General features: G+C 50.5%; 1 protein-coding gene and 1 non-coding gene across 2 annotated transcripts; one reads left to right on the top strand and one right to left on the bottom strand.

Annotated features, from left to right (window-relative positions):
• Positions 1–1,409: 1,409 nt before the first annotated feature.
• On the bottom strand, positions 1,410–13,515 carry PTK6 (protein tyrosine kinase 6). The gene is made up of 8 exons (XM_077335847.1): positions 13,012–13,515; positions 11,884–12,005; positions 8,825–8,988; positions 7,581–7,734; positions 6,047–6,208; positions 4,636–4,817; positions 4,294–4,447; positions 1,410–2,705 (listed from the first exon to the last, which is right to left on the bottom strand). The coding sequence occupies exons 1-8, from the start codon at positions 13,248–13,250 to the stop codon at positions 2,518–2,520; spliced, it is 1,365 nt and encodes a 454-aa protein (XP_077191962.1). The 5' UTR covers positions 13,251–13,515; the 3' UTR covers positions 1,410–2,517.
• Positions 13,516–16,665: 3,150 nt separating this feature from the next.
• On the top strand, positions 16,666–16,737 carry TRNAA-GGC (transfer RNA alanine (anticodon GGC)). The gene has a single exon. It is a non-coding gene; the product is annotated as a tRNA-Ala (tRNA).
• The last annotated feature ends 2,990 nt before the right edge of the window (positions 16,738–19,727 follow it).

Here is a 19,727-nt window from a genome sequence, read left to right on the forward strand (position 1 = left end):
TTATTTTGATTAGCTTTTGTTTTTTGAGTGTCATTTTTTGGAGGCTGTGGTTTGGCAGAGTTCCCATCTGCAATGTACCAAAGTGGGTTTTGTTTCCGGATGTTTAATTGGGGGGTGCACTGATATGTAGCCTGGTACAATTTGTTTTTTTTTTATGTGCAGGAAGGGCATTATAAATACACAAGTAGCAGTATTGTTTGGAAGCTCTCGGGTAATTCTGTTTTCTGGAAAGAGTTTTTATATGAAAACAGAATTTATCAGGACTGTGATGTGACAAGCCCAGCAGGTGTTTGGTGGAGGGCAGGGAAATTTAGATCCTCTTCAGTATATCTGGAACATCAGGCTAACTCCCCATTATATTCACCCCCCCCCCCCAGGCACCAGGTGGAGGGGGGGTTCAACAAGCTATGGGAAGGGGGATTAGAGTAGTTCTTTGCTGCTGGGGATTTTGTGATTTTATTGTGGGGTTTTAATCTGTAATCCATCATGAGTCAGCCAGTCTGAGAGAGAGAGAGAGAGAGAGAGAGATGATGCATTTTTCCATAGGTCCTCTAGCCTCTTTCCATTCGCTCTTTGCCCCTTGGTTGTAGTAGTTGTTGATGTTCTGTTATCTCGATGCCTAGGCCTGGGCAGGATGAATGACCTTGGTGCTCAGCAACACCCAGGTGTCAAAGCTCTGAAACGCTTTCACTTTGCTCTTGTGATAAACAGCCTTTCTCTGGGAATGTATTTTGGCACACTAATACCAAATGAAGGGGGAAGGCATGGGATTAAAGCTATATGTATCTTGATTTGGCCATTAAACCTTGTCTTTAGGAATATCTCCCCATCGTGGCTGCAAGCCTGTATTTGCTCTCTAAAGGTAAAGGTATCCCCTGTGCAAGCACCGAGTCATGTCTGACCCTTGGGGTGACGCCCTCTAGCGTTTGCATGGCAGACTCAATACGGGGTGGTTTGCCAGGGCCTTCCCCAGTCATTACCGTTTACCCCCAGCAGCAAGCTGGGTACTCATTTTACCGACCTCGGAAGGATGGAAGGCTGAGTCAACCTTGAGCTGGCTGCTGGGATTGAACTCCCAGCCTCATGGGCAAAGCTTTCAGACGGCTGCCTTACCACTCTACGCCACAAGAGGCTCTATTTGCTCTCTAGAATCATAATAAAAAAACAGCTTAATGGTGGTTCTCGAGAACTGCCTATGTCTGTTATTTGTGGTTTCCTGGATGTGTATCGAGGAGTCGTGACAATCCCCTTCCTCAGTGCTTCTGGGCATTTCGGAGCACAGGTGTACACAGGTGGCCGGGGAGGTGTGTGGGTGGGAGGAGTCTATGGTGGCGGGCCTCACCAGAAGTCCTGGGCCCTACCAGCTGACCCAAATAGCATCAGACAAATTTGGGAAGATTTAAATCCTTTATTTTGAGAAGGCCTTCTGCAATCTTTCTAGTCCAGTTATGTGCGCACGAAAATTGTGCATGGATTCTTCATTCCCTAGTCCAAAGATGCTCCTGTTAATCCGTATGAATTTCCAGGAGATGTTGCTACACATACCATCACGTGGAAGAAATGGCATGGAACGCTCAGGGTAAAAATACGCACATTGGTAAAAATAGCGTTACGCCAGCTGAATGGCGTAGTGTCAAATATTATCGTGCCTCCAGGCCACTCCTCACTTTTTTGTTGTCTGGCTATTGTCTGCTGCCTTTTTGCGCTCCACAACTCCTCCTGGAAATGACGGAAGAGAGCAACGCGCTTTATACGCGACTCCCTTCCGCCCATCAATCAATCCATGTTTTAAATGTCCCACAATGCCCACTATTTTTTTCAAAAATGAATACTTCTCCGTTTAAACACCTATGCATCTAATCATAGATGCATAGTGCTTTTTGAACAACACACCTTATGGAATCATGAGTCTTGATACTTTTAAAAATTAATCTTGTTTCTGATTTGGGGGGGGGGACTTTAGAGAGGTATGCTTTGTGTTACAACTTTAGGAAAAAATTATGGCATCATCTGCAAGCTTGTCCGCCTTGTCCGTTGCTCCAGGCTGTTTGTTAAAAAAAAAAATTTCCGTTCCTGGGAACAAGGGAGAGGGAGGCGTGTGCGAGTGTGGGACATTGGAGACGGAGGTGGTGCTTCTTCACCTCCATACATTTCTTTCACTGATGGCCTGCTGGTGGCCTGCTGGTGACCTGCTGGTGGTCTGTGCTTTTTAGGTTGGTGAATCCACTTTTTGGTATTCACCAACTTGCGCTTTAAAATGGCAGATATAGTTAGCAGTTTCTGGCTGGAAGTGGGAAGTTTTCGACATCATGCGGAGCGTCTGGAATATAGCGTCCTCACAGGGTCAGCATGATACTTCATTTATGGCATGCCAAAAAGCCCCTCCCTCTTCTTCTCAAAGGCCATGTCATTCTGCCCCAGGCCGGGGCTTTTTGCCCATCTGTCCCTGGAGCCGAGCTGGATTTCAATCCTCTGCATATCCAAAGGGCGAGGGGCGGAAAAGAGAGAGCATCCCTTTCATTCCGGATTCTCGTAGTGCGTGAAACTCTGGAGCAGCCCCTTGAGTTGCTGGAAGTCCGGCCTTTCCTCTGGATTAAGCGCCCAACATTTGTCCATGACACCGTACATCGATCGGGGACACTGTGGAGGGCAGTCCATCCTGAAGCCCATTTGGACGTACTTAAAAACTTCGCTGTTGGTCATACCTGCAAAGGAGAGGAGAAGCTACGCTGTGAGTCTGTCCCAGACAGAAATGAATCGAAAATGAGGCAGCCCCACGTAATGGGAGATTCCTTTACTGCATTTGGACAGACAATGTGGTTAAGAGCGGCAGCTTCAAATCTGGAGAGCTGGGTTTGATTCCCTGCCTCTCCTCCACATGCAGCCAGCTGGGTAAACTTGGGCTAGTCACTGTCCTGTTAGCGCTGTTCTCACAGGGCAGTTCTCTCAGAGCTTTCTCGGCCCCACCTACCTCACAGGGTGTCTGCTGTGGGGAGAGGAAGGGGATTAGTAAACTGATTTGAGACTCCTTTGGGTAGTGAAAAGCAGGGTATAAAACCCCACTTCTTCTTTATCTCTTTTCTATGACTGAGCAAAACTCTGCTATGGTCACCAAATCTCCTAATATTAGCAACCTTTCAGAAATTCAAATCTAAAAGGTCAGAAGTCATTTTTCCTAAATTTGATTTTGATAACTGATTTTCAGGGATACTTTCTTTTAAGGGGGAAAAATTGAAACACATTCTTGGTGCTTTTTAAAGATACTGGTGGTGGAAAGAGGCATCAAGTCATACTGATTTCTGATGAGGCTTCATGGGGTTTTCAGGGCAAAAGAGGTTCAGAGGTGGTTTAGAATCATATGACCATAGAGTGGGAAGGGGCCAGACAGGCCGTCTAGTCCCACCCCTTGCTCAGTGCAGGATCAGCCTCAAGCAGCCAGGAGAAGGATCTGTCCAGCCGCTGCTTGAAGACCGCCAGTGAGGGGGAGCTCCCCACCTCCTCAGGCACCCCACCCCACTGCTGAACTAGACTCCTAGAATCCTAGAGTGGGAAGGGGCCATAGAGGCCATCTAGTCCAACCCCCTGCTCAGTGCAGGATCAGCCTCAAGCAGCCAGGAGAAGGATCTGTCCAGCCGCTACTTGAGGAAAACCAGTGAGGGGGAGCTCCCCACCTCCTTAGGCAGCCCCTTCCACTGCTGAACTACTCCTGCCCCCCCCCCATCACAGCCCTGGTATTCCTTGGAGGTCTCCCATCCAAATACTAAGTAGCTCTGACCCTGCTTGGTTTCTGAGATCTGATGAGATCAGGCTAGCCAGAGCCATCCGGGTCAGGGTGTTTTCTATTTTAATTTAAAGGTGCAGAATCTTAAGTGCAGTTTTGCCCAATGATACCCAAGCAGCTGGGCTGCAAGGCGAACAAACCGGTCAGTCCTAGAGGAGATCAGCCCAGACTGCTCCTTAGAAGGCCAGATCCTGAGGATGAAACTCAAATACTTTGGCCACCTCCTGAGAAGGAAGGACTCCCTGGAGAAGAGCCTAATGCTGGGAGCGATCGAGGGCAAAAGAAGAAGGGGACGACAGAGAATGAGGTGGCTGGATGGAGTCACTGAAGCAGTAGGTGCAAACTTAAATGGACTCCGGGGAATGGTAGAGGACAGGAAGGCCTGGAGGATCATTGTCCATGGGGTCGCGATGGGTCGGACACGACTTCGCACCTAACAACAACAACAACCCAAGCAGCAGGTTTCTGAAATCATCACCCCAATCTGCACCCAGAACCACAACCATCTGTACCTGGATACGGATTCTGGCCGAGGGTGACGATTTCGTACAGAAGGATGCCGAACGACCACACGTCGGATTTGACGGAATAGCGGCCGTGGGAAAGGGCCTCCGGTGCTGTCCATTTGTAGGGGACGTTGTGGGAGTAAGACAGATAAACGTCGTCCTGTGACAGAAAGAAAGGCCGGTTTAAGAGAGGAAACATGGCTCATTGGTGAGACGAAACCATTTGTGAAAACCTTTCAAGCGCTGCTTATGTCAAGCCGCGTCAAAATCTGCAGGAATTCTCCTGCTGCTGGGCATGACTTTCTGTGTTTCCTGACACCCCCCCTCCCAAACCGACGGGGAAGATACCTTGATGAGCCTGGCCATCCCAAAGTCTCCCACTTTGCAGATGTTGTTCTCTCCCACCAGGATGTTCCTGGCAGCCAGGTCCCGGTGGACGAAATTTTGGGACTCCAAGTAGCACATCCCGTCGGCTACTTGGGAGGCCATGTCAACCAGCTCCGTCATTTTTGGGGGCTCCTGTTTGGAATCTAAGAAAAAGAAGAAGAAGAGTTGGTTCTTATATGCCGCTTTTCCCTACCCGAAGGAGTCTCAGAGCGGCTTCCATTCGCCTTCCCTTTCCTCTCCCCACAACAGACACCCTGTGAGGAGGGTGAGGCTGAGAGAGCCCTGATATCACTGCTTGGTCAGAACAGCTTTATCAGTGCTGTGGTGAGCCCAAGGTCACCCAGCTGGCTGCATGTAGCAGAGGAGCAGGGAATCAAACTCGGCTCGCCAGATTAGAAGTCCGCACTCCTAACCACTACACCAAACTGGCTTTCCCAATATTATCAACCTTTCTAAAAGGAAACACACAGAGGTGTCCTTTATCTCTGGCCCCAGGGCACATCAGACAGTCCCAGCAGCCAGCTGTGCACCCAGCGGTAAGGATCATACACACGCCAACATAGAATCATAGAAACATAGATTTGGAAGGGACCTCCTGGGTCATCTAGTCCAACCCAACCCCCTGCACTATGCAGGACACCTTCACAGAATCACAGAAACATGAAGAGGAAGAGTTGGGTTTTATACCCTGAAGAAATCTCAAAGCGCTTGCCCTTCCTCTCCCCACAACAGACACCTGGTGAGGTAGGTGGGGCCGGGAGAGCTCTGACAGAACTGCCCTGTGAGAACAGCTCTAACAGGACTGTGACTGGCCCGAGGTCACCCAAGCTGGCTGCATGTGGAGGAGCGGGGGTCAAACCCGGCTCTCCAGATCAGAGGCCACCACTTAAAACCATGACAGCAAGCATTGGGATTGTTGCTGGAATATACAAGCTCTGAGATATGCATCATTTGAAAGGATATCTATTTATTTATTTATTTATTTATTTATTTATTTAGATTTCTATACCGCCCATTTCTTTGCAGCTCTGATATGCATAATATGTAGGATATGAAGAATATCCTACAGGGGGCATTGGAGGGAGAGACATAATTAACATATTTAGATAGGGACTGTCTAGCATTTTCAAATGTTCTCCTGGTGGGCTCAGCGGGCAACTTCCTGCTTCTTTGAGCACACTTCCTGTTTGGCTTCGGATGAAGAACAGTTAGTCAGTTACACTGCTAGGGCACACCCCCTCTCTCTCTTTACAAAGTTGCTTCAGTTCTCAGTACAGCTGTTTGTTTTTAGCAGCTGGTGCATATTAAACTCTTTTGCATCTGCCAGCGCATGCAACTATCCCTGAACGGAACAGAGGGATGCAGGGCTCACCTCGAAGGAAGTCTAGCAGATTTCCTTTGCTCATGATCTCCGTGATGATATAAACGGGATCCCCGGTGGACGAGATGGCGTAGAGGGAGAGGATGTTTTTATGTCTCAGCTTCTTCATGGCCTCAATTTCATTCTTGAAGGTGGCTTGATGGGTTAGGTCCACTGGAGGGGGGGGGGAGAGAGAGAGAGAATTCAAAGAATAAAGTAATCAGGAGTTCCTTGGTCATGCAACTTCCTCATATTGTTGTGGTCCAGTTCAAGGTGTTCTGCCAAATCAGGCGGGCATATAAATCAGTCCTGCATTTGCCAGGTAGTTAACTGACCTAAATTTTAGATTTATTTTTATATAGGGAAGGGATTTATACCCCATGCCTTCCCCCGAAGGTCTCGGGGTGGGTCCCAACACTGCAGAATAAAATAATCTGAAATACATTTTTAAAAAACCATTTTAAATATAACTTTGTTCCTCCCACCCTGGCAGGACAGCTCACAGGGGAAACCAGCCTGGGTCAAGAGATGTATTTTCGCCAGCTGCGAAAACCATATAATGTAGGTAAATCACCAGTGGGAGGATGTTCTAAAGTTTCGGGGCCACCACAGAAAAGACCCTGCTGCACCTTACTGCTCCTTGGTCTGAGATGAGTGGGGCTACAAGAAGGTTCTCTCCTGCACGGATCTCTCCTGTATGGCTTTCCCAGCTAGGGGTTTTCAAGGAAAGTGCGAAGCAGAGGTGGTTGACCAGGTCTCCCTATCCAAGTGGTGACCCGACTTGACTTCCGAGATCCAGTGAGATCAGGCTGTCCCATGCCACCTTCTTTCCCATGCCCATCCAACACCAGAAGATACTTGGGAGCCCACGCTTCAAGCTTCTCTGTAGGCCAAGGAAATCAGGGCTCTCCAAGAAGCCTGAGGACGATCCAGCATTGAGCAGGGAGTTGGACTAGGTGGTCTGTACAGCCCCTTCCAACTCTGACTCTCTGAGGTGTTGGGGTGGGGGAATGAGGGTTGCCCCCATGGAAACCCAACTGGCAAGGGTCAGGGTGGGCCATCCAGCCTTCTGGATGTTGGAGAGAGCAACTCAGCATGCCTGGACATTGGGGGGCACCCTATCACTCTAAGAGTGCACAGGTGTTATCTCCTTGCATGTGATGCTGCCTCTCTTGGTCTTCACCTGGGAGCTGCCCTCTGACCCTTCCTCTCTTTCTCCTTTTGTCCTCCCCCTCTCTTCACATGGCCTTCTATGGAGACACATTTCTCTGCAGGTCTCTCCCGTAGAGGCCATGCCCTTGTGCTCCCACAGATGTGATGCCGGACAAGCTGGCCCTTTGTCGTAGGGAGAGGACTCTTTCGATTAGGGCACGAAACTGGGGTCACTGTGGGTGGGCAGGTAGTTGTGAGTTCCTGTATTGTGCGGGGGTTGGACTAGATGGCCCCTGGGGTCCCTTCCAACACCATGATTCTATGAGTCTAATTTTCGGGTCTAATTAAGCTTGATTCTCAAAAGCCAGGGAGGGGGGGGGGACCCAGATCTTACTTCTGGGGAGTACTTTGACCGCCACACGGACTCTGTCCTTCCAGTATCCTTCATACACCTCTCCGAAGTATCCCGCGCCCAGCTTCCGGACCAGGCGGAATTCCTCCTTCGGCCTTTCCCAGTCGTCCCAGTGAGGCATGGCCTTTGGCTCTTGCTGGAATCACAAAGGGGATCAATTATTGTTGTTGTTATTATGGGTAAACATTTATTTTCTGCCCTCCCTTGTAAGGCTCGGGGCAAATGACGATAGGATGAAAACATATAGACTTGTATATGAAATGGAGGTTTAAAATGAATACATTATAGCAGGGGCTCATGGGAATTGTAGTCCATGGACATCTGGAGGGCCGCAGTTTGACTACCCCTGCATTATAGCATCAGTGTTAATCCTAAAGCCTGGCACAGTGAAGCGGTTAAGAGTGGTGGCTTCTGATCTGGAGATGGATGACCTTGGGCTAGTCACAGCCCTGATAGTGCTGGTCTCACAGAGCGGTCCTGTCAGGCCTCTCTCAGCCCCACCTACCTCACAGGTGTCTGTTGTGGGGAGTGGCAAGGACAAAATTTATAAGCTGCTTTGAGACTCCCTCAGGCAGTGAAAAGTGGGGTATAAAAACTCATTTACTCTGTGAGAGTGTTTACCCCGGGGACCAGCTGAGCCCCCTGGGGTTTTCAGGAAGGGGTTTTGTTCTTTTTAAGGAATTGGAAACGGATTTAATCCATTCTTAGGACCGTTTGTGCAGAGTCTTAATGATGCCAGCCGCCCCGAGGTCATCCCTGGAGAGGGTTGGCCTAGAAATTCCAAGAAATAAATCAGATAAATAAACTACCCGTCTTGTTGAATATAGGGGAGGGAAGAGTAAGGGTGGCCAAGACAAGGGTGGGGTTGGGAGATCTCCTGGAATTACAACAGATGCCCAGGCTAAAGAGATCAATTCCCAGGGAGAACGTGGCTCCTTTATGGAGTGATGCCGTGGTGAGGGCCAGTGGCTTCTAATCTAACCTTCCGAAGCAGCCATTTTTCTCCGGGGGCATTGCTGTCTGTTGCCTGGGGCTCAGTTCGAATTCCAGGACCTCTCCAGCCACCGCCTGGAGGTTGGCAAGCCCAGTCATTGGCAGTCTGCCTCACATTTTGTCTTGTTGTTAATGCAAGCGGCGTTGTGACCAAGTCACCCGGGCTGGGGGCGAGGGGGCCCCGGCCAGCCACTCCGATCTGCAGAGCCCGTCCAGCCGGCCTCCGCACTCACCTTGTAACATGGGCTCCCGAGTGTCAGGCCGTGGGTGAGCCGCTTTTCTCCGTAGTAGTCCACCAGGGACGGCAGATCGGGGAAGGCCTGGGTGGCGTTCATGTGGAAACTCCCTTCTCGGTTCCGCAAGATCTTGTAGTGCCTCACGGCGGACTCATCGCGGACTGTGAAAGCCGGAAAAGGAGAAATGAAAGCCGGGCTTCAAGTTGAGCCTGCCGGGGAATCCCCAAGGCCTGGAGCGGTGCAGACCTTCCTGTTCCCAAAACGGCTGGCGCAAAAAGTGAGCAATAAGCCAACTCCCAAACCACACGTCACTCCGGTGGCATTTCCCTATCTGAACGTTACCTTTTGCTCCATAAGAAGAAGAAGAAGAAGAGTTGGTTCTTATATGCCGCTTTTCCCTACCCGAAGGAGGCTCAAAGCGGCTTACAATCACCTTCCCTTTCCTCTCCCCACAACAGACACCCTGTGAGGTGGGTGAGGCTGAGAGAGCCCTGATATCACTGCCCAGTCATAACAGTTTTATCAGTGCTGTGGCGAGCCCAAGGTCACCCAGCTGGTTGCATGTGGGGGAGCGCAGAATCGAACCCGGCATGCCAGATTAGAAGTCCGCACTCCTAACCACTACACCAAACTGGCTCTCTAAGGTATGCCAGTCTCCCAGGTGTGTGTCTGTTGCCCTCCTGGAATTCTAAGCTCATCCCCAGGCAAAAGAGATCAGTTCCCCCGGAGGAAAGGGCTGCTTTGGAGGTGGACTTAGGGAGGCCAACCTCCAGGCGGGACCTGGAGATCCCCTGGAATTACAGCTCATCCCCAGGCAACAGAGATCAGTTTCCCTGGAGAAAATGGTTGCTTTGAAGGGGGGACTGAGAATGCCAGCCTCCAGGTGGGACAGACACCCTGTGAGGTAGGTGGGGCTGAGAGAGCTCTGGAAGAACTGCTCTGTGAGAACAGCTCTTTCAGGGCAGTGAGGAACCCAAGTTCTCCCAGCTGGTTGCACATGGAGCTGGAGAGGGAAACCAAACCTGGCTCGCCAGATTAAAAGCCACTGCTCTTAACCACGGCACCACGCTGGGTGCACAGGCCGCTTCCTCGAGAAAGGGCCGGTTACAAATGTGTAAGGTGGGTCATCAGATAAATATTGCCCATCCCTGAGAAGTAGGACATTTAGGGTAGCTGGAGGGGAAAGGGTCTTTTAAACATTATGGGCTGAATTTGCAGTCTGCCTTCTGCAGTGAGATGCCAAACAGCTTGGACAGCTGATGGCAGTCCATGTGCAGAGAGAGCCAGAATGCTGCCTTCTACAGAATGGGAGTCTCGTGGCTGGTATTGCTCTTCAGAGGCTCTTCAGAGTCTCAAGCAGAAGTCTTTCCCACCAGCTACTGCCAGATCCTATCCTATAATTGGAGACACTGGGGATTGAACCTGGGACCTTAGAAGAAGTAGAGTTGGTTCTTATATGCCGCTTTTCTCTACCCAAAGGAGTCTCAAAGCGGCTTACAATCACCTTCCCTTTCCTCTCCCCACAAGAGACACCCTGTGGGGTGGGTGAGGCTGAGAGAGCCCTGATATTCCTTCTTGGTCAGAACAGCTTTATCAGTGCTGGTGGCGAGCCCAAGGCCACCTAGCTTGTTGGATGTGTGGGAGCGGAGAATCAAACCCAGATTAGAAATCCGCCAGATCAGAAGTCTGCCTTCATAACCACTACACCGAATTGACTCCTTAGCACGCTAAGCAAATGCTCTACCACTCAGCCACCCCCACGCCTCCCAAACAACAGGGTATGATGAATGGGAAACTGTTAAGCCTGATCTCATCTGATCTCAGAAGCTAAGCAAGACTGGTCCTGGTTGAATGGGTGACCACAAAGTGAGTCGAGGGCTGCAACGTAGAGGCAAGCCACCCTCTACGAGAGCCAGTTTGGTGTAGTAGTTAGGAGTGCGGACTTCTAATCTGTCATGCCAGGTTCGATTCTGCGCTCCCCCACATGCAGCCAGCTGGGTGACTTTGGGCTTGGCACAGCAATGATGAAGCTGTTATGACCGAGCAGTGATGTCAGGGCTCTCTCAGCCTCCCCTCCCTCACAGGGTGTCTGTTGTGGGGAGAGGAAAGGGAAGGCGACTGTACGCCACTTTGAGCCTCCTTCGGGTAGGGAAAAGCGGCATATAAGAACCAACTCTTCTTCTTCTTCTTCTTCTTCCTGCCCAGAGCAAACTATTCGAAAACACCGGAAGTTGATCTTCTACCGTTCTCTTGCCCAGAAAGCAAAAGGATGATGACTGGCTACTGCCTATTTCAGTAGAGATGGTTTTGAAAAAGCAGAGCATGGATCGTTGCCTCTTTGAGTGGCCAAGCAAAAGGTTCCTTGGGTCAGTGACTGATTTATGATGGACATTCATTTTTGTGACCTTTACATGTTTCAGCAGCCGGGACGGGAAGAGATCCTTGGCAAAAGCAGGGAGCTGCCTATACCCAGAGATCGTGTCTGCATACGTCACATGAACTGAGCCTAAATGGCCAGTAAATGCCCTGGGTAATGCTTTTCACGCCCGAGTGCAAAGGTAAAATCTCCTGCCTCTTTCATTTAAGATACTATAAATCCCAGTTGGGGGATCAGGCTGGGGGGCTAATCCTGTGGCAACCGTGAGACCTGACAGTTGCTTGGGATGCCAGTTTCCTGGAGATCTAGAAATACCCCCCAAACTACAGATATTAGTTCCTGGACAGAAACTGGCAGCTTGAGAGGGGGAGCTCTGTGGCATTACACCGATTTTAGGTGAATCTCCTTTCCCCAGGAAATCTTATGGTTTTGATTTGTAACCCGCTGTGAGCAGGCTTGCGGAGAACAGTGGGAAATAAATTGAAAAATAAATAAAATACATATTTAAAAACAGGCTCTGCCACCCGCAACCCCCAGGAATTTCACAGACTGGAGTTGGCAACCCTAGCAAATGTAGCTTGCCTTGTTAAAATTTCCAAATTCAGTACACCTCTAAAGCCCAGGGAGTTTCCCTCTGGGGTTTTGTGGCAGATGAAAGCAGGAAGTGAAACTTCCTTACCTGATAGCACGTATGCAGCTCCTTTCTTCTCACTGATACGGATGAGAAAGGCTCCCCTTTTGTTTTCTTCCGACAGCAGCCGATGGACGGATTCGGAACGGGAGATCTGCCCAAAAAACCATCTGGAGGCCGGTGGGAACAAAGACACAAGGATCATAACTCTGGAAGGCAGCAAAGTCCAATCACGGCAGGGCTCTGAAGGAGAAAGAGCCGCGTGGCGAGGTATACTGCTTCGGTACATGGCAGTTCCACCAGAAAAGGTTGTCCAAAATGAACAGCCACCTGCTGTTGACAATCAAAGATCTACAGTCTCCCATCAAGGAAGTTTCATTGACCTACTGTTAATTTATTGAATTAGTCCTCTGCCTCTCTCTGCAAAGGGGCTTCCGTTATTTCCCTCCCTTCCATTTTATCCTCAGAACAACCCTGCGAGGTAGGCTAGGCTGCAAGAATGTGACTGGCCCATATGCTAATCTGGCACTCTCAATCACCACATCACACAGGCCGTGGATAGCTAAGCACCTAAATAATGTCCCGTGTACCACTGGTGACCTCCTGATGGCCCCTGTGGGAATGGTTGGGCCATTGGCCGGATCTAACATGGCTTCCCCTATGTTCTTATGCACACGGAAGCTGGTACTCTGACCCACACTTGGTTGGCCTTAGAGCAGGGGTAGTCAAACTGCGGCCCTCCAGATGTCCATGGACTACAATTCCCAGCATTCGCTGGCAGGGGCTCCTGGGAATTGTAGTCCATGGACATCTGGAGGGCCGCAGTTTGACTACCCCTGCCTTAGAGGGACCACTGGACTTTGTTCTGCAGAAAGTGAAACGAACACCGAAAGACCTGCACGGTTTGTGTGCCGATTACTCAAAGAAGCATTTCTTGGCTCACCCCTTGCTAAGGTTGCCAGTCTCCAGGTGCCCCCTGGAGATCCCCTACAATAGCGATGGGACTCTGGACAACAGAGATCAGTTTCCCCGGAGGAAACTGCTATTCAAAAGGGTGGACTCAGGACATGATTCCCCCCTGGGGCCCCACCCACTCCCCCAACCCCCTCCTCCTTCTGTTCTGCTCCCAAATTTCTCGGAATGTCCCAACCCTCAATCTTGCCCACGGGGACTTACGGCTCCGCTGCGACCGTCTCCTTCCTGGCCATGTAGTTGTACGGGACGTAGCCTTCCTCTCCGCTCCTTCCAGCGGGGCCTAACTTCTTGGCCCACCACCAGTCTCCGTTCCTCTCCACCACCTGGAAGAGGTCCCCGGCCTTGAAGCTGAGCTCCGTCTCCGTCATCGCTCGGAAGTCCCACAGACTGGTGTAGAGGCAGCTCCGTGGCTCCCCGGACAGATCTGGAGTGGTGCTCATGGTGCCAGATGTCGAAGCCCGACCAAGACAGTCGGGGCTCTCTGTGGGTCTCCCGCCCCTGCACCAACCACCCCCTGCCAATCTCTGGAGCTCTTCCTGCCCCCGTCCCTCGGGGAAGGGTTCGCCAAAGCCACCGAGTCGGTTTGTCAGCCCGGGCCAAGCTGGTGCTCGGAGATCAGGCGACTTTGCAAGAATTCCCTGGGCACTTCCTCTTTATGACAAAGCCGAGCGATAACATCTTAGCCCTGCCCGGTTGTTAACGCCTCCGACAGGTTAAAGGAAAGGAAGGATCTGCGGGCGAGCCTAAGAGTGGGGAAATCAGAGGGAGTCACCTGCCAAGGTGAAAAAGGCAAACTCTGTTGGGGGTTAGAAGAAGAGTTGGTTCTTAGATGCCGCTTTTCTCTACCCAAAGGAGTCTCAAAGGGGCTTACATTCGCCTTCCCTTTCCTCTCCCCACAACAGACACCCTGTGATGGAGGGGAGGCAGAGAGAGCCCTGAGATTACTGAAGAAGAAGAAGAGTTGGTTCTTATATGCCGCTTTTCTCTACCCAAAGGAGTCTCAAAGGGGCTTACAGTCGCCTTCCCTTCCTCTCCCCACAACAGAAACCCTGGGAGGGAGGGGAGGCTGAGAGAGACCTGAGATTACTGAAGAAGAAGAAGAAGAAGAAGAGTTGGTTCTTATATGCCGCTTTTCTCTACCAAAAGGAGAGCCCTGAGATTACTGAAGAAGAAGAAGAGTTGGTTCTTATATGCTGCTTTTCTCTCCCTGAAGGAGTCTCAAAGGGGCTTCAATCACCTTCCCTTCCTCTCCCCACAACAGACACCCTGTGAGGGAGGGGAGTCTGAGAGAGCCCTGATATTACTGAAGAAGAAGAAGAAGAGTTGGTTCTTATATGCCGCTTTTCTCTCCCCAAAGGAGTCTCAAAGGGGCTTCAATCACCTTCCCTTCCTCTCCCCACAACAGACACCCTGTGAGGGAGGGGAGGCTGAGAGAGCCCTGAGATTACTGAAGAAGAAGAAGAAGAGTTGGTTCTTATATGCCGCTTTTCTCTCCCCAAAGGAGTCTCAAAGGGGCTTCAATCACCTTCCCTTCCTCTCCCCACAACAGACACCCTGTGAGGGAGGGGAGGCTGAGAGAGCCCTGAGATTACTGAAGAAGAAGAAGAAGAAGAGTTGGTTCTTATATGCCGATATCACCTTCCCTTCCTCTCCCCACAACAGACACCCTGTGAAGGAGGGGAGTCTGAGAGAGCCCTGATATTACTGAAGAAGAAGAAGAAGAGTTGGTTCTCATATGCCGCTTTTCTCTACCAAAAGGAGAGCCCTGAGATTACTGAAGAAGAAGAAGAGTTGGTTCTTATATGCTGCTTTTTTCTCCCTGAAGGAGTCTCAAAGGGGCTTCAATCACCTTCCCTTCCTCTCCCCACAACAGACACCCTGTGAGGGAGGGGAGTCTGAGAGAGCCCTGATATTACTGAAGAAGAAGAAGAAGAGTTGGTTCTTATATGCCGCTTTTCTCTCCCCAAAGGAGTCTCAAAGGGGCTTCAATCACCTTCCCTTCCTCTCCCCACAACAGACACCCTGTGAGGGAGGGGAGGCTGAGAGAGCCCTGAGATTACTGAAGAAGAAGAAGAAGAGTTGGTTCTTATATGCCGCTTTTCTCTCCCCAAAGGAGTCTCAAAGGGGCTTCAATCACCTTCCCTTCCTCTCCCCACAACAGACACCCTGTGAGGGAGGGGAGGCTGAGAGAGCCCTGAGATTACTGAAGAAGAAGAAGAAGAAGAGTTGGTTCTTATATGCCGCTTTTCTCTACCAAAAGGAGAGCCCTGAGATTACTGAAGAAGAAGAGTTGGTTCTTATATGCTGCTTTTCTCTACCCGGAGTCTCAAAGGGGCTTCTATCACCTTCCCTTTCCTCTCCCCACAACAGACACCCTGTGAAGGAGGGGAGGATGAGAGAGCCCTGAGATTACTGAAGAAGAAGAAGAAGAGTTGGTTCTTATATGCCGCTTTTCTCTACCCGAAGGAGTCTCAAAGGGGCTTCTATCACCTTCCCTTTCCTCTCCCCAGAACAGACACCCTGTGAGGGAGGGGAGGATGAGAGAGCCCTGAGATTACTGAAGAAGAAGTAGAAGAGTTGGTTCTTATATGCCGCATTTCTCTACCCGAAGGAGTCTCAAAGGGGCTTCTATCACCTTCCCTTTCCTCTCCCCACAACAGACACCCTGTGAAGGAGGGGAGGATGAGAGAGCCCTGAGATTACTGAAGAAGAAGAAGAAGAGTTGGTTCTTATATGCTGCTTTTCTCTACCCGAAGGAGTCTCAAAGGGGCTTCTATCACCTTCCCTTTCCTCTCCCCACAACAGACACCCTGTGAGGGAGGGGAGGCTGAGAGAGCCCTGAGATTACTGAAGAAGAAGAAGAAGAAGAAGAGTTGGTTCTTATATGCCGCTTTTCTCTCCCCAAAGGAGTCTCAAAGGGGCTTCAATCACCTTCCCTTCCTCTCCCCACAACAGACACCTTGTGAGGGAGGGGAGGCTGAGAGAGCCCTGAGATTACTGAAGAAGAAGAAGAAGAAGAAGAGGAGTTGGTTCTTATATGCCGCTTTTCTCTACCAAAAGGAGAGCCCTGAGATTACTGAAGAAGAAGAGTTGGTTCTTATATGCTGCTTTTCTCTACCCGAAGGAGTCTCAAAGGGGCTTCTATCACCTTCCCTTTCCTCTCCCCACAACAGACACCCTGTGAGGGAGGTGTGGCTGAGAGAGCCCTGATATTACTGAAGAAGAAGAGGAGTTGGTTCTTATATGCTGCTTTTCTCTACCCGAAGGAGGCTCAAAGCGGCTTCCATTCGCCTTCCCTTCCTCTCCCCACAACAGACACCCTGTGAGGTGGGTGAGGCTGAGAGAGCCCTGAGATTACTGAAGAAGAAGAAGAGTTGGCTCTCATATGTCGCTTTTCTCTACAACCATTTATGCACTGGAGGTTTCATGCCGGGCTACAGGCTGGAGTTTTAGTTATGGCAGGATGCCCCACCTCTTCCTGCACCCACCTGGGGGAGCATTTGGCCCGGTACACCTCATCCGCCCCAGATTTGTGTTCTTGCATGGAGGCTGGGGCAGTGAAGTTCCCAGTGCATAAACGGTCTACCAGAAGGAGGCTCAAATTGGCTTCCAATCGCCTTCCCTTTCCTCTCCCCACAACAGCCCAAGGTCACCCAGCTGGCTGCGCGTGGAGGAGGAGTGGGGAATCAAATCCTGCTCTCCAGATTAGAAGCCTTTTAGCCATTACACCACGCTGGTGCTACGAATTCCAACTCTGCCAGCACCAACGGACTCAAACTTTGTTCCCCTATTTCTGCGGTCTTGTGTTTGTGGTGGTGAAGAAGACAGACTGGCTGAGTGGGAGACTCCTGTGGAGGGGGTGTGGCTCAGCGGTAGAGTACTTGCTTGGCATGCAGAAGGTCCCAGGTTCAATTCCTGGCATCTCCAGTCAGAATTGAATCGTAGCCGATGTCAGGAGACCTCTGCCTCAGACCCCGGAGAGCTACCACCTTGTCTGAGAACGGCACCCGAGTCTGATTTAGCCTAAAGCAGCTTCATGGCTTCATCCGTTCAGTGACAATTGCATACGTTCCTCCCCCCCCAATCAGTTTTTGCAACCTCGTTTCTGTGAAGAGAAAGTCTGGGCGTGATGTCACTCTGCCGTGAGTTTTGAAATTCTGAAATGTGATCCTTTGGGAAACCAGGCCTTGTGCAAGGCTATTCAGATAATGTGTGACATCATCGGAAGGAGAAGTACTGATTCGAAGGAATGGTGGGGTTCTGTTTTGGTTAGTTGGACAGGAGATATTCTAGAAATTCTAGCTGAAATCTGACCACTGAGGTTGGACTTTCTTTCTTTCTTTCTTTCTTTCTTTCTTTCTTTCTTTCTTTCTTTCTTTCTTTCTTTCTTTCTTTCTTTCTTTCTTTCTCTCTCTCTCTCTCTCTCTCTCTCTCTCTCTCTCCCTCCCTCCCTCCCTCCCTCCCTCCCTCCCTCCCTCCCTTTCTTTTTCTCTCACACTCTTTTCTCCCCTTTCTCTCCTTCCCCCTCTTCCTTCCTTCTTCCTCCTCACTCCTTTTTCTCTTTCACCCTTCCTCTCTTTCTCCCTCAATTTTTCTTCCTTCCTTTTTCTTTCCCCCCTTCCCTCCCTCCCTTTCTTTTCTTTCTTTCTCTTACCCTCTCCTTCACCCTCCATCTTTCTCCTTTTCTTTTTCTTTCTTTCTTTCCTCCCTCCTTCCTCCTCTCTACTTTTATTTCCTTCCTTCCTTCCTTCCTTCCTTCCTGCTTGCCTGCCTGCCTGCCTGCCTTCCTGCTAGCCTGCCTGCCTGCCTGCCTGCCTGCCTTCCTTCCTTCCTTCCTTCCTTCCTTCCTTCCTTCCTTCCTTCCTTCCTTCCTGTCTTTAAGGTGCAGATGTGTAGTACGTACACAGATAGGGTCATAGATCTGATCTCCAAGATCTGTTCTCCTGGCGAAAATGGCCACTTTGGAGGGTGGGCCCAAGGGCCTTATACCCCACAGAGGTCTCTGCCTTCCCCAGAAGAAGCAGAAGAGTTGGTTCTTATATGCTGCTTTTCTCTGCCCAAAGGAGTCTCAAAGCGGCTTCCAATCGCCTTCCCTTTCCTCTCCCCACAACAGACCCTGTGGGGTGGGTGAGGCTGAGAGAGCGCTGATATCACTGCCCGGTCAGAACAATTTTATCAGTGCCATGGTGAGCCCAAGGTCACCCAGCTGGCTGCATGTGGGGGAGTGGGGAATCGAACCTGGCATGCCAGATTAGAAGTCCCAAACTGGCTCTCCAAACTGGCTACACCAGATCCCACCATCGCCTGACTCCATCCCCCAACCCCCCAGGTGTTTCCCAGTCCAGACCTGGCATCCCTAAGGATGCAGCAAGGGGCTGTTCTAAGGGTCCCCAAACTTTCTGAGCCAACAGGCCCCCTTGGAATCCCAATCCGGTGTGATGTGCGCGACCACAAAATGGCTGCCGCAGGAGGCAGAGCTGGGCACAGAACTACTGTGCTGGCCTACCTTACCTCACGGTTTCTAACCCAAATGCTTGTGCTTGTTTTGACACCAGAAGGACCGGTCTGACGACTCGGCGCCTGACACACCTTCGGGGATGTCCTAACATTTCACCCACAACGGCAAGAGAGATAAGGAAATAAGAGGCCCAGCTGGGAGAAACAGCTCCCATGAACAGTCCCAGGAAATACTATCGCTTTTTAATCTCACCTCGTGGCATCTCACCTTGTCCCATTTCCCTTTTAGCCTTTGGACTCTGCTGTTTACTGTGTCTTTCCCCATCATATATGAGCATCTGCCCAATGGACACGTGGCCCGAAAGAACTTAGAATCCTAGAATCGTAGAGTTGGAAGGGACATCCTGGGTCATCTAATCCAACCCCCTGCACTGTGCAGGACACTCACAACCCTCTCGCTCATCCACTGTCACCTGCCACCCCCTTGAACCTTCACAGAATCAGCCTCTCCATCAGACGGCTCTCCAGCCTCTGCTTAAAAATCTCCAAAGATGGAGAACCCACCACCTCTTGAGGAAGCCTGTTCCACTGAGGAAGTGCTCGGACTGTCAGGAACTTCTTCCGGATGTTTAGAAGGAATTTCTTTCTAATTAATTTCATCACATTGGTTCTGGTCCGTCCCTCCGGGGCAAGTGAGAACAACTCAGCTCCATCCTCTACATGGCAGCTTTTCGTCTGCTGAATCAGACCACTGGCCCATGATGGTCAGTGCTGTCTGCTCCATCTGGCAGTGTCTCTCCAGGGTTTGGGGCAGAGAAATGTCTTTCCTCTCGCCTACCGCCAGCTCTTTTAATTGGATAAGCCAGGGATTGAACCTAGGTACTTCTGCATACTAAGCAGAGGCTCTCCTGCTGAGCCATGGCCCTTCAGTGGTGCAGTACTTAGAGCAGTAACTCTTACAGGGGTTCAAGACTCATGGATGCCAACCTCCAGGTGGGACCTGGGGATCCCCCAGAATTACAGTTCCCAACGTACCCATATCTCCGAAGTATTTTTCAGGACACCAGGGAGATGTTGGCTGTGCCGCTTGGAAACCGATCCACCCTTGAAAACTATTCTGAAAACTATTCTGAAAGAGGTACCTTGGGAACAGTGCAGGTGGGATGTGTCAGAATTCAGAAGCCACTTGTAAAATGTTTATGTCACTGAGGAAGCAGACATGAAAACGGGTTTCATGACCGGTCCACATTATGACATTGTGAAAATAAAGGTGCCTGTTCGAGTCTACAACCTGTAGTCCAGCTCCCAGCAGTTTTCTTTCCAACCTGAGCTCTCTGACATGTTCCTCTGCTTGGGTTTCTTCTCTCCACAAGCCCAGCCATCCCTATTTCTACCTCCATATCTCCAGGAATTTCCCACTGGGGAGCTGGCTACCTTAGCAGAAAAGGAAGGGTTCGAGG

This window comes from Paroedura picta, chromosome 4, assembly GCF_049243985.1.
Source record: "Paroedura picta isolate Pp20150507F chromosome 4, Ppicta_v3.0, whole genome shotgun sequence".
NCBI classification, from domain to species: domain Eukaryota; kingdom Metazoa; phylum Chordata; class Lepidosauria; order Squamata; family Gekkonidae; genus Paroedura; species Paroedura picta.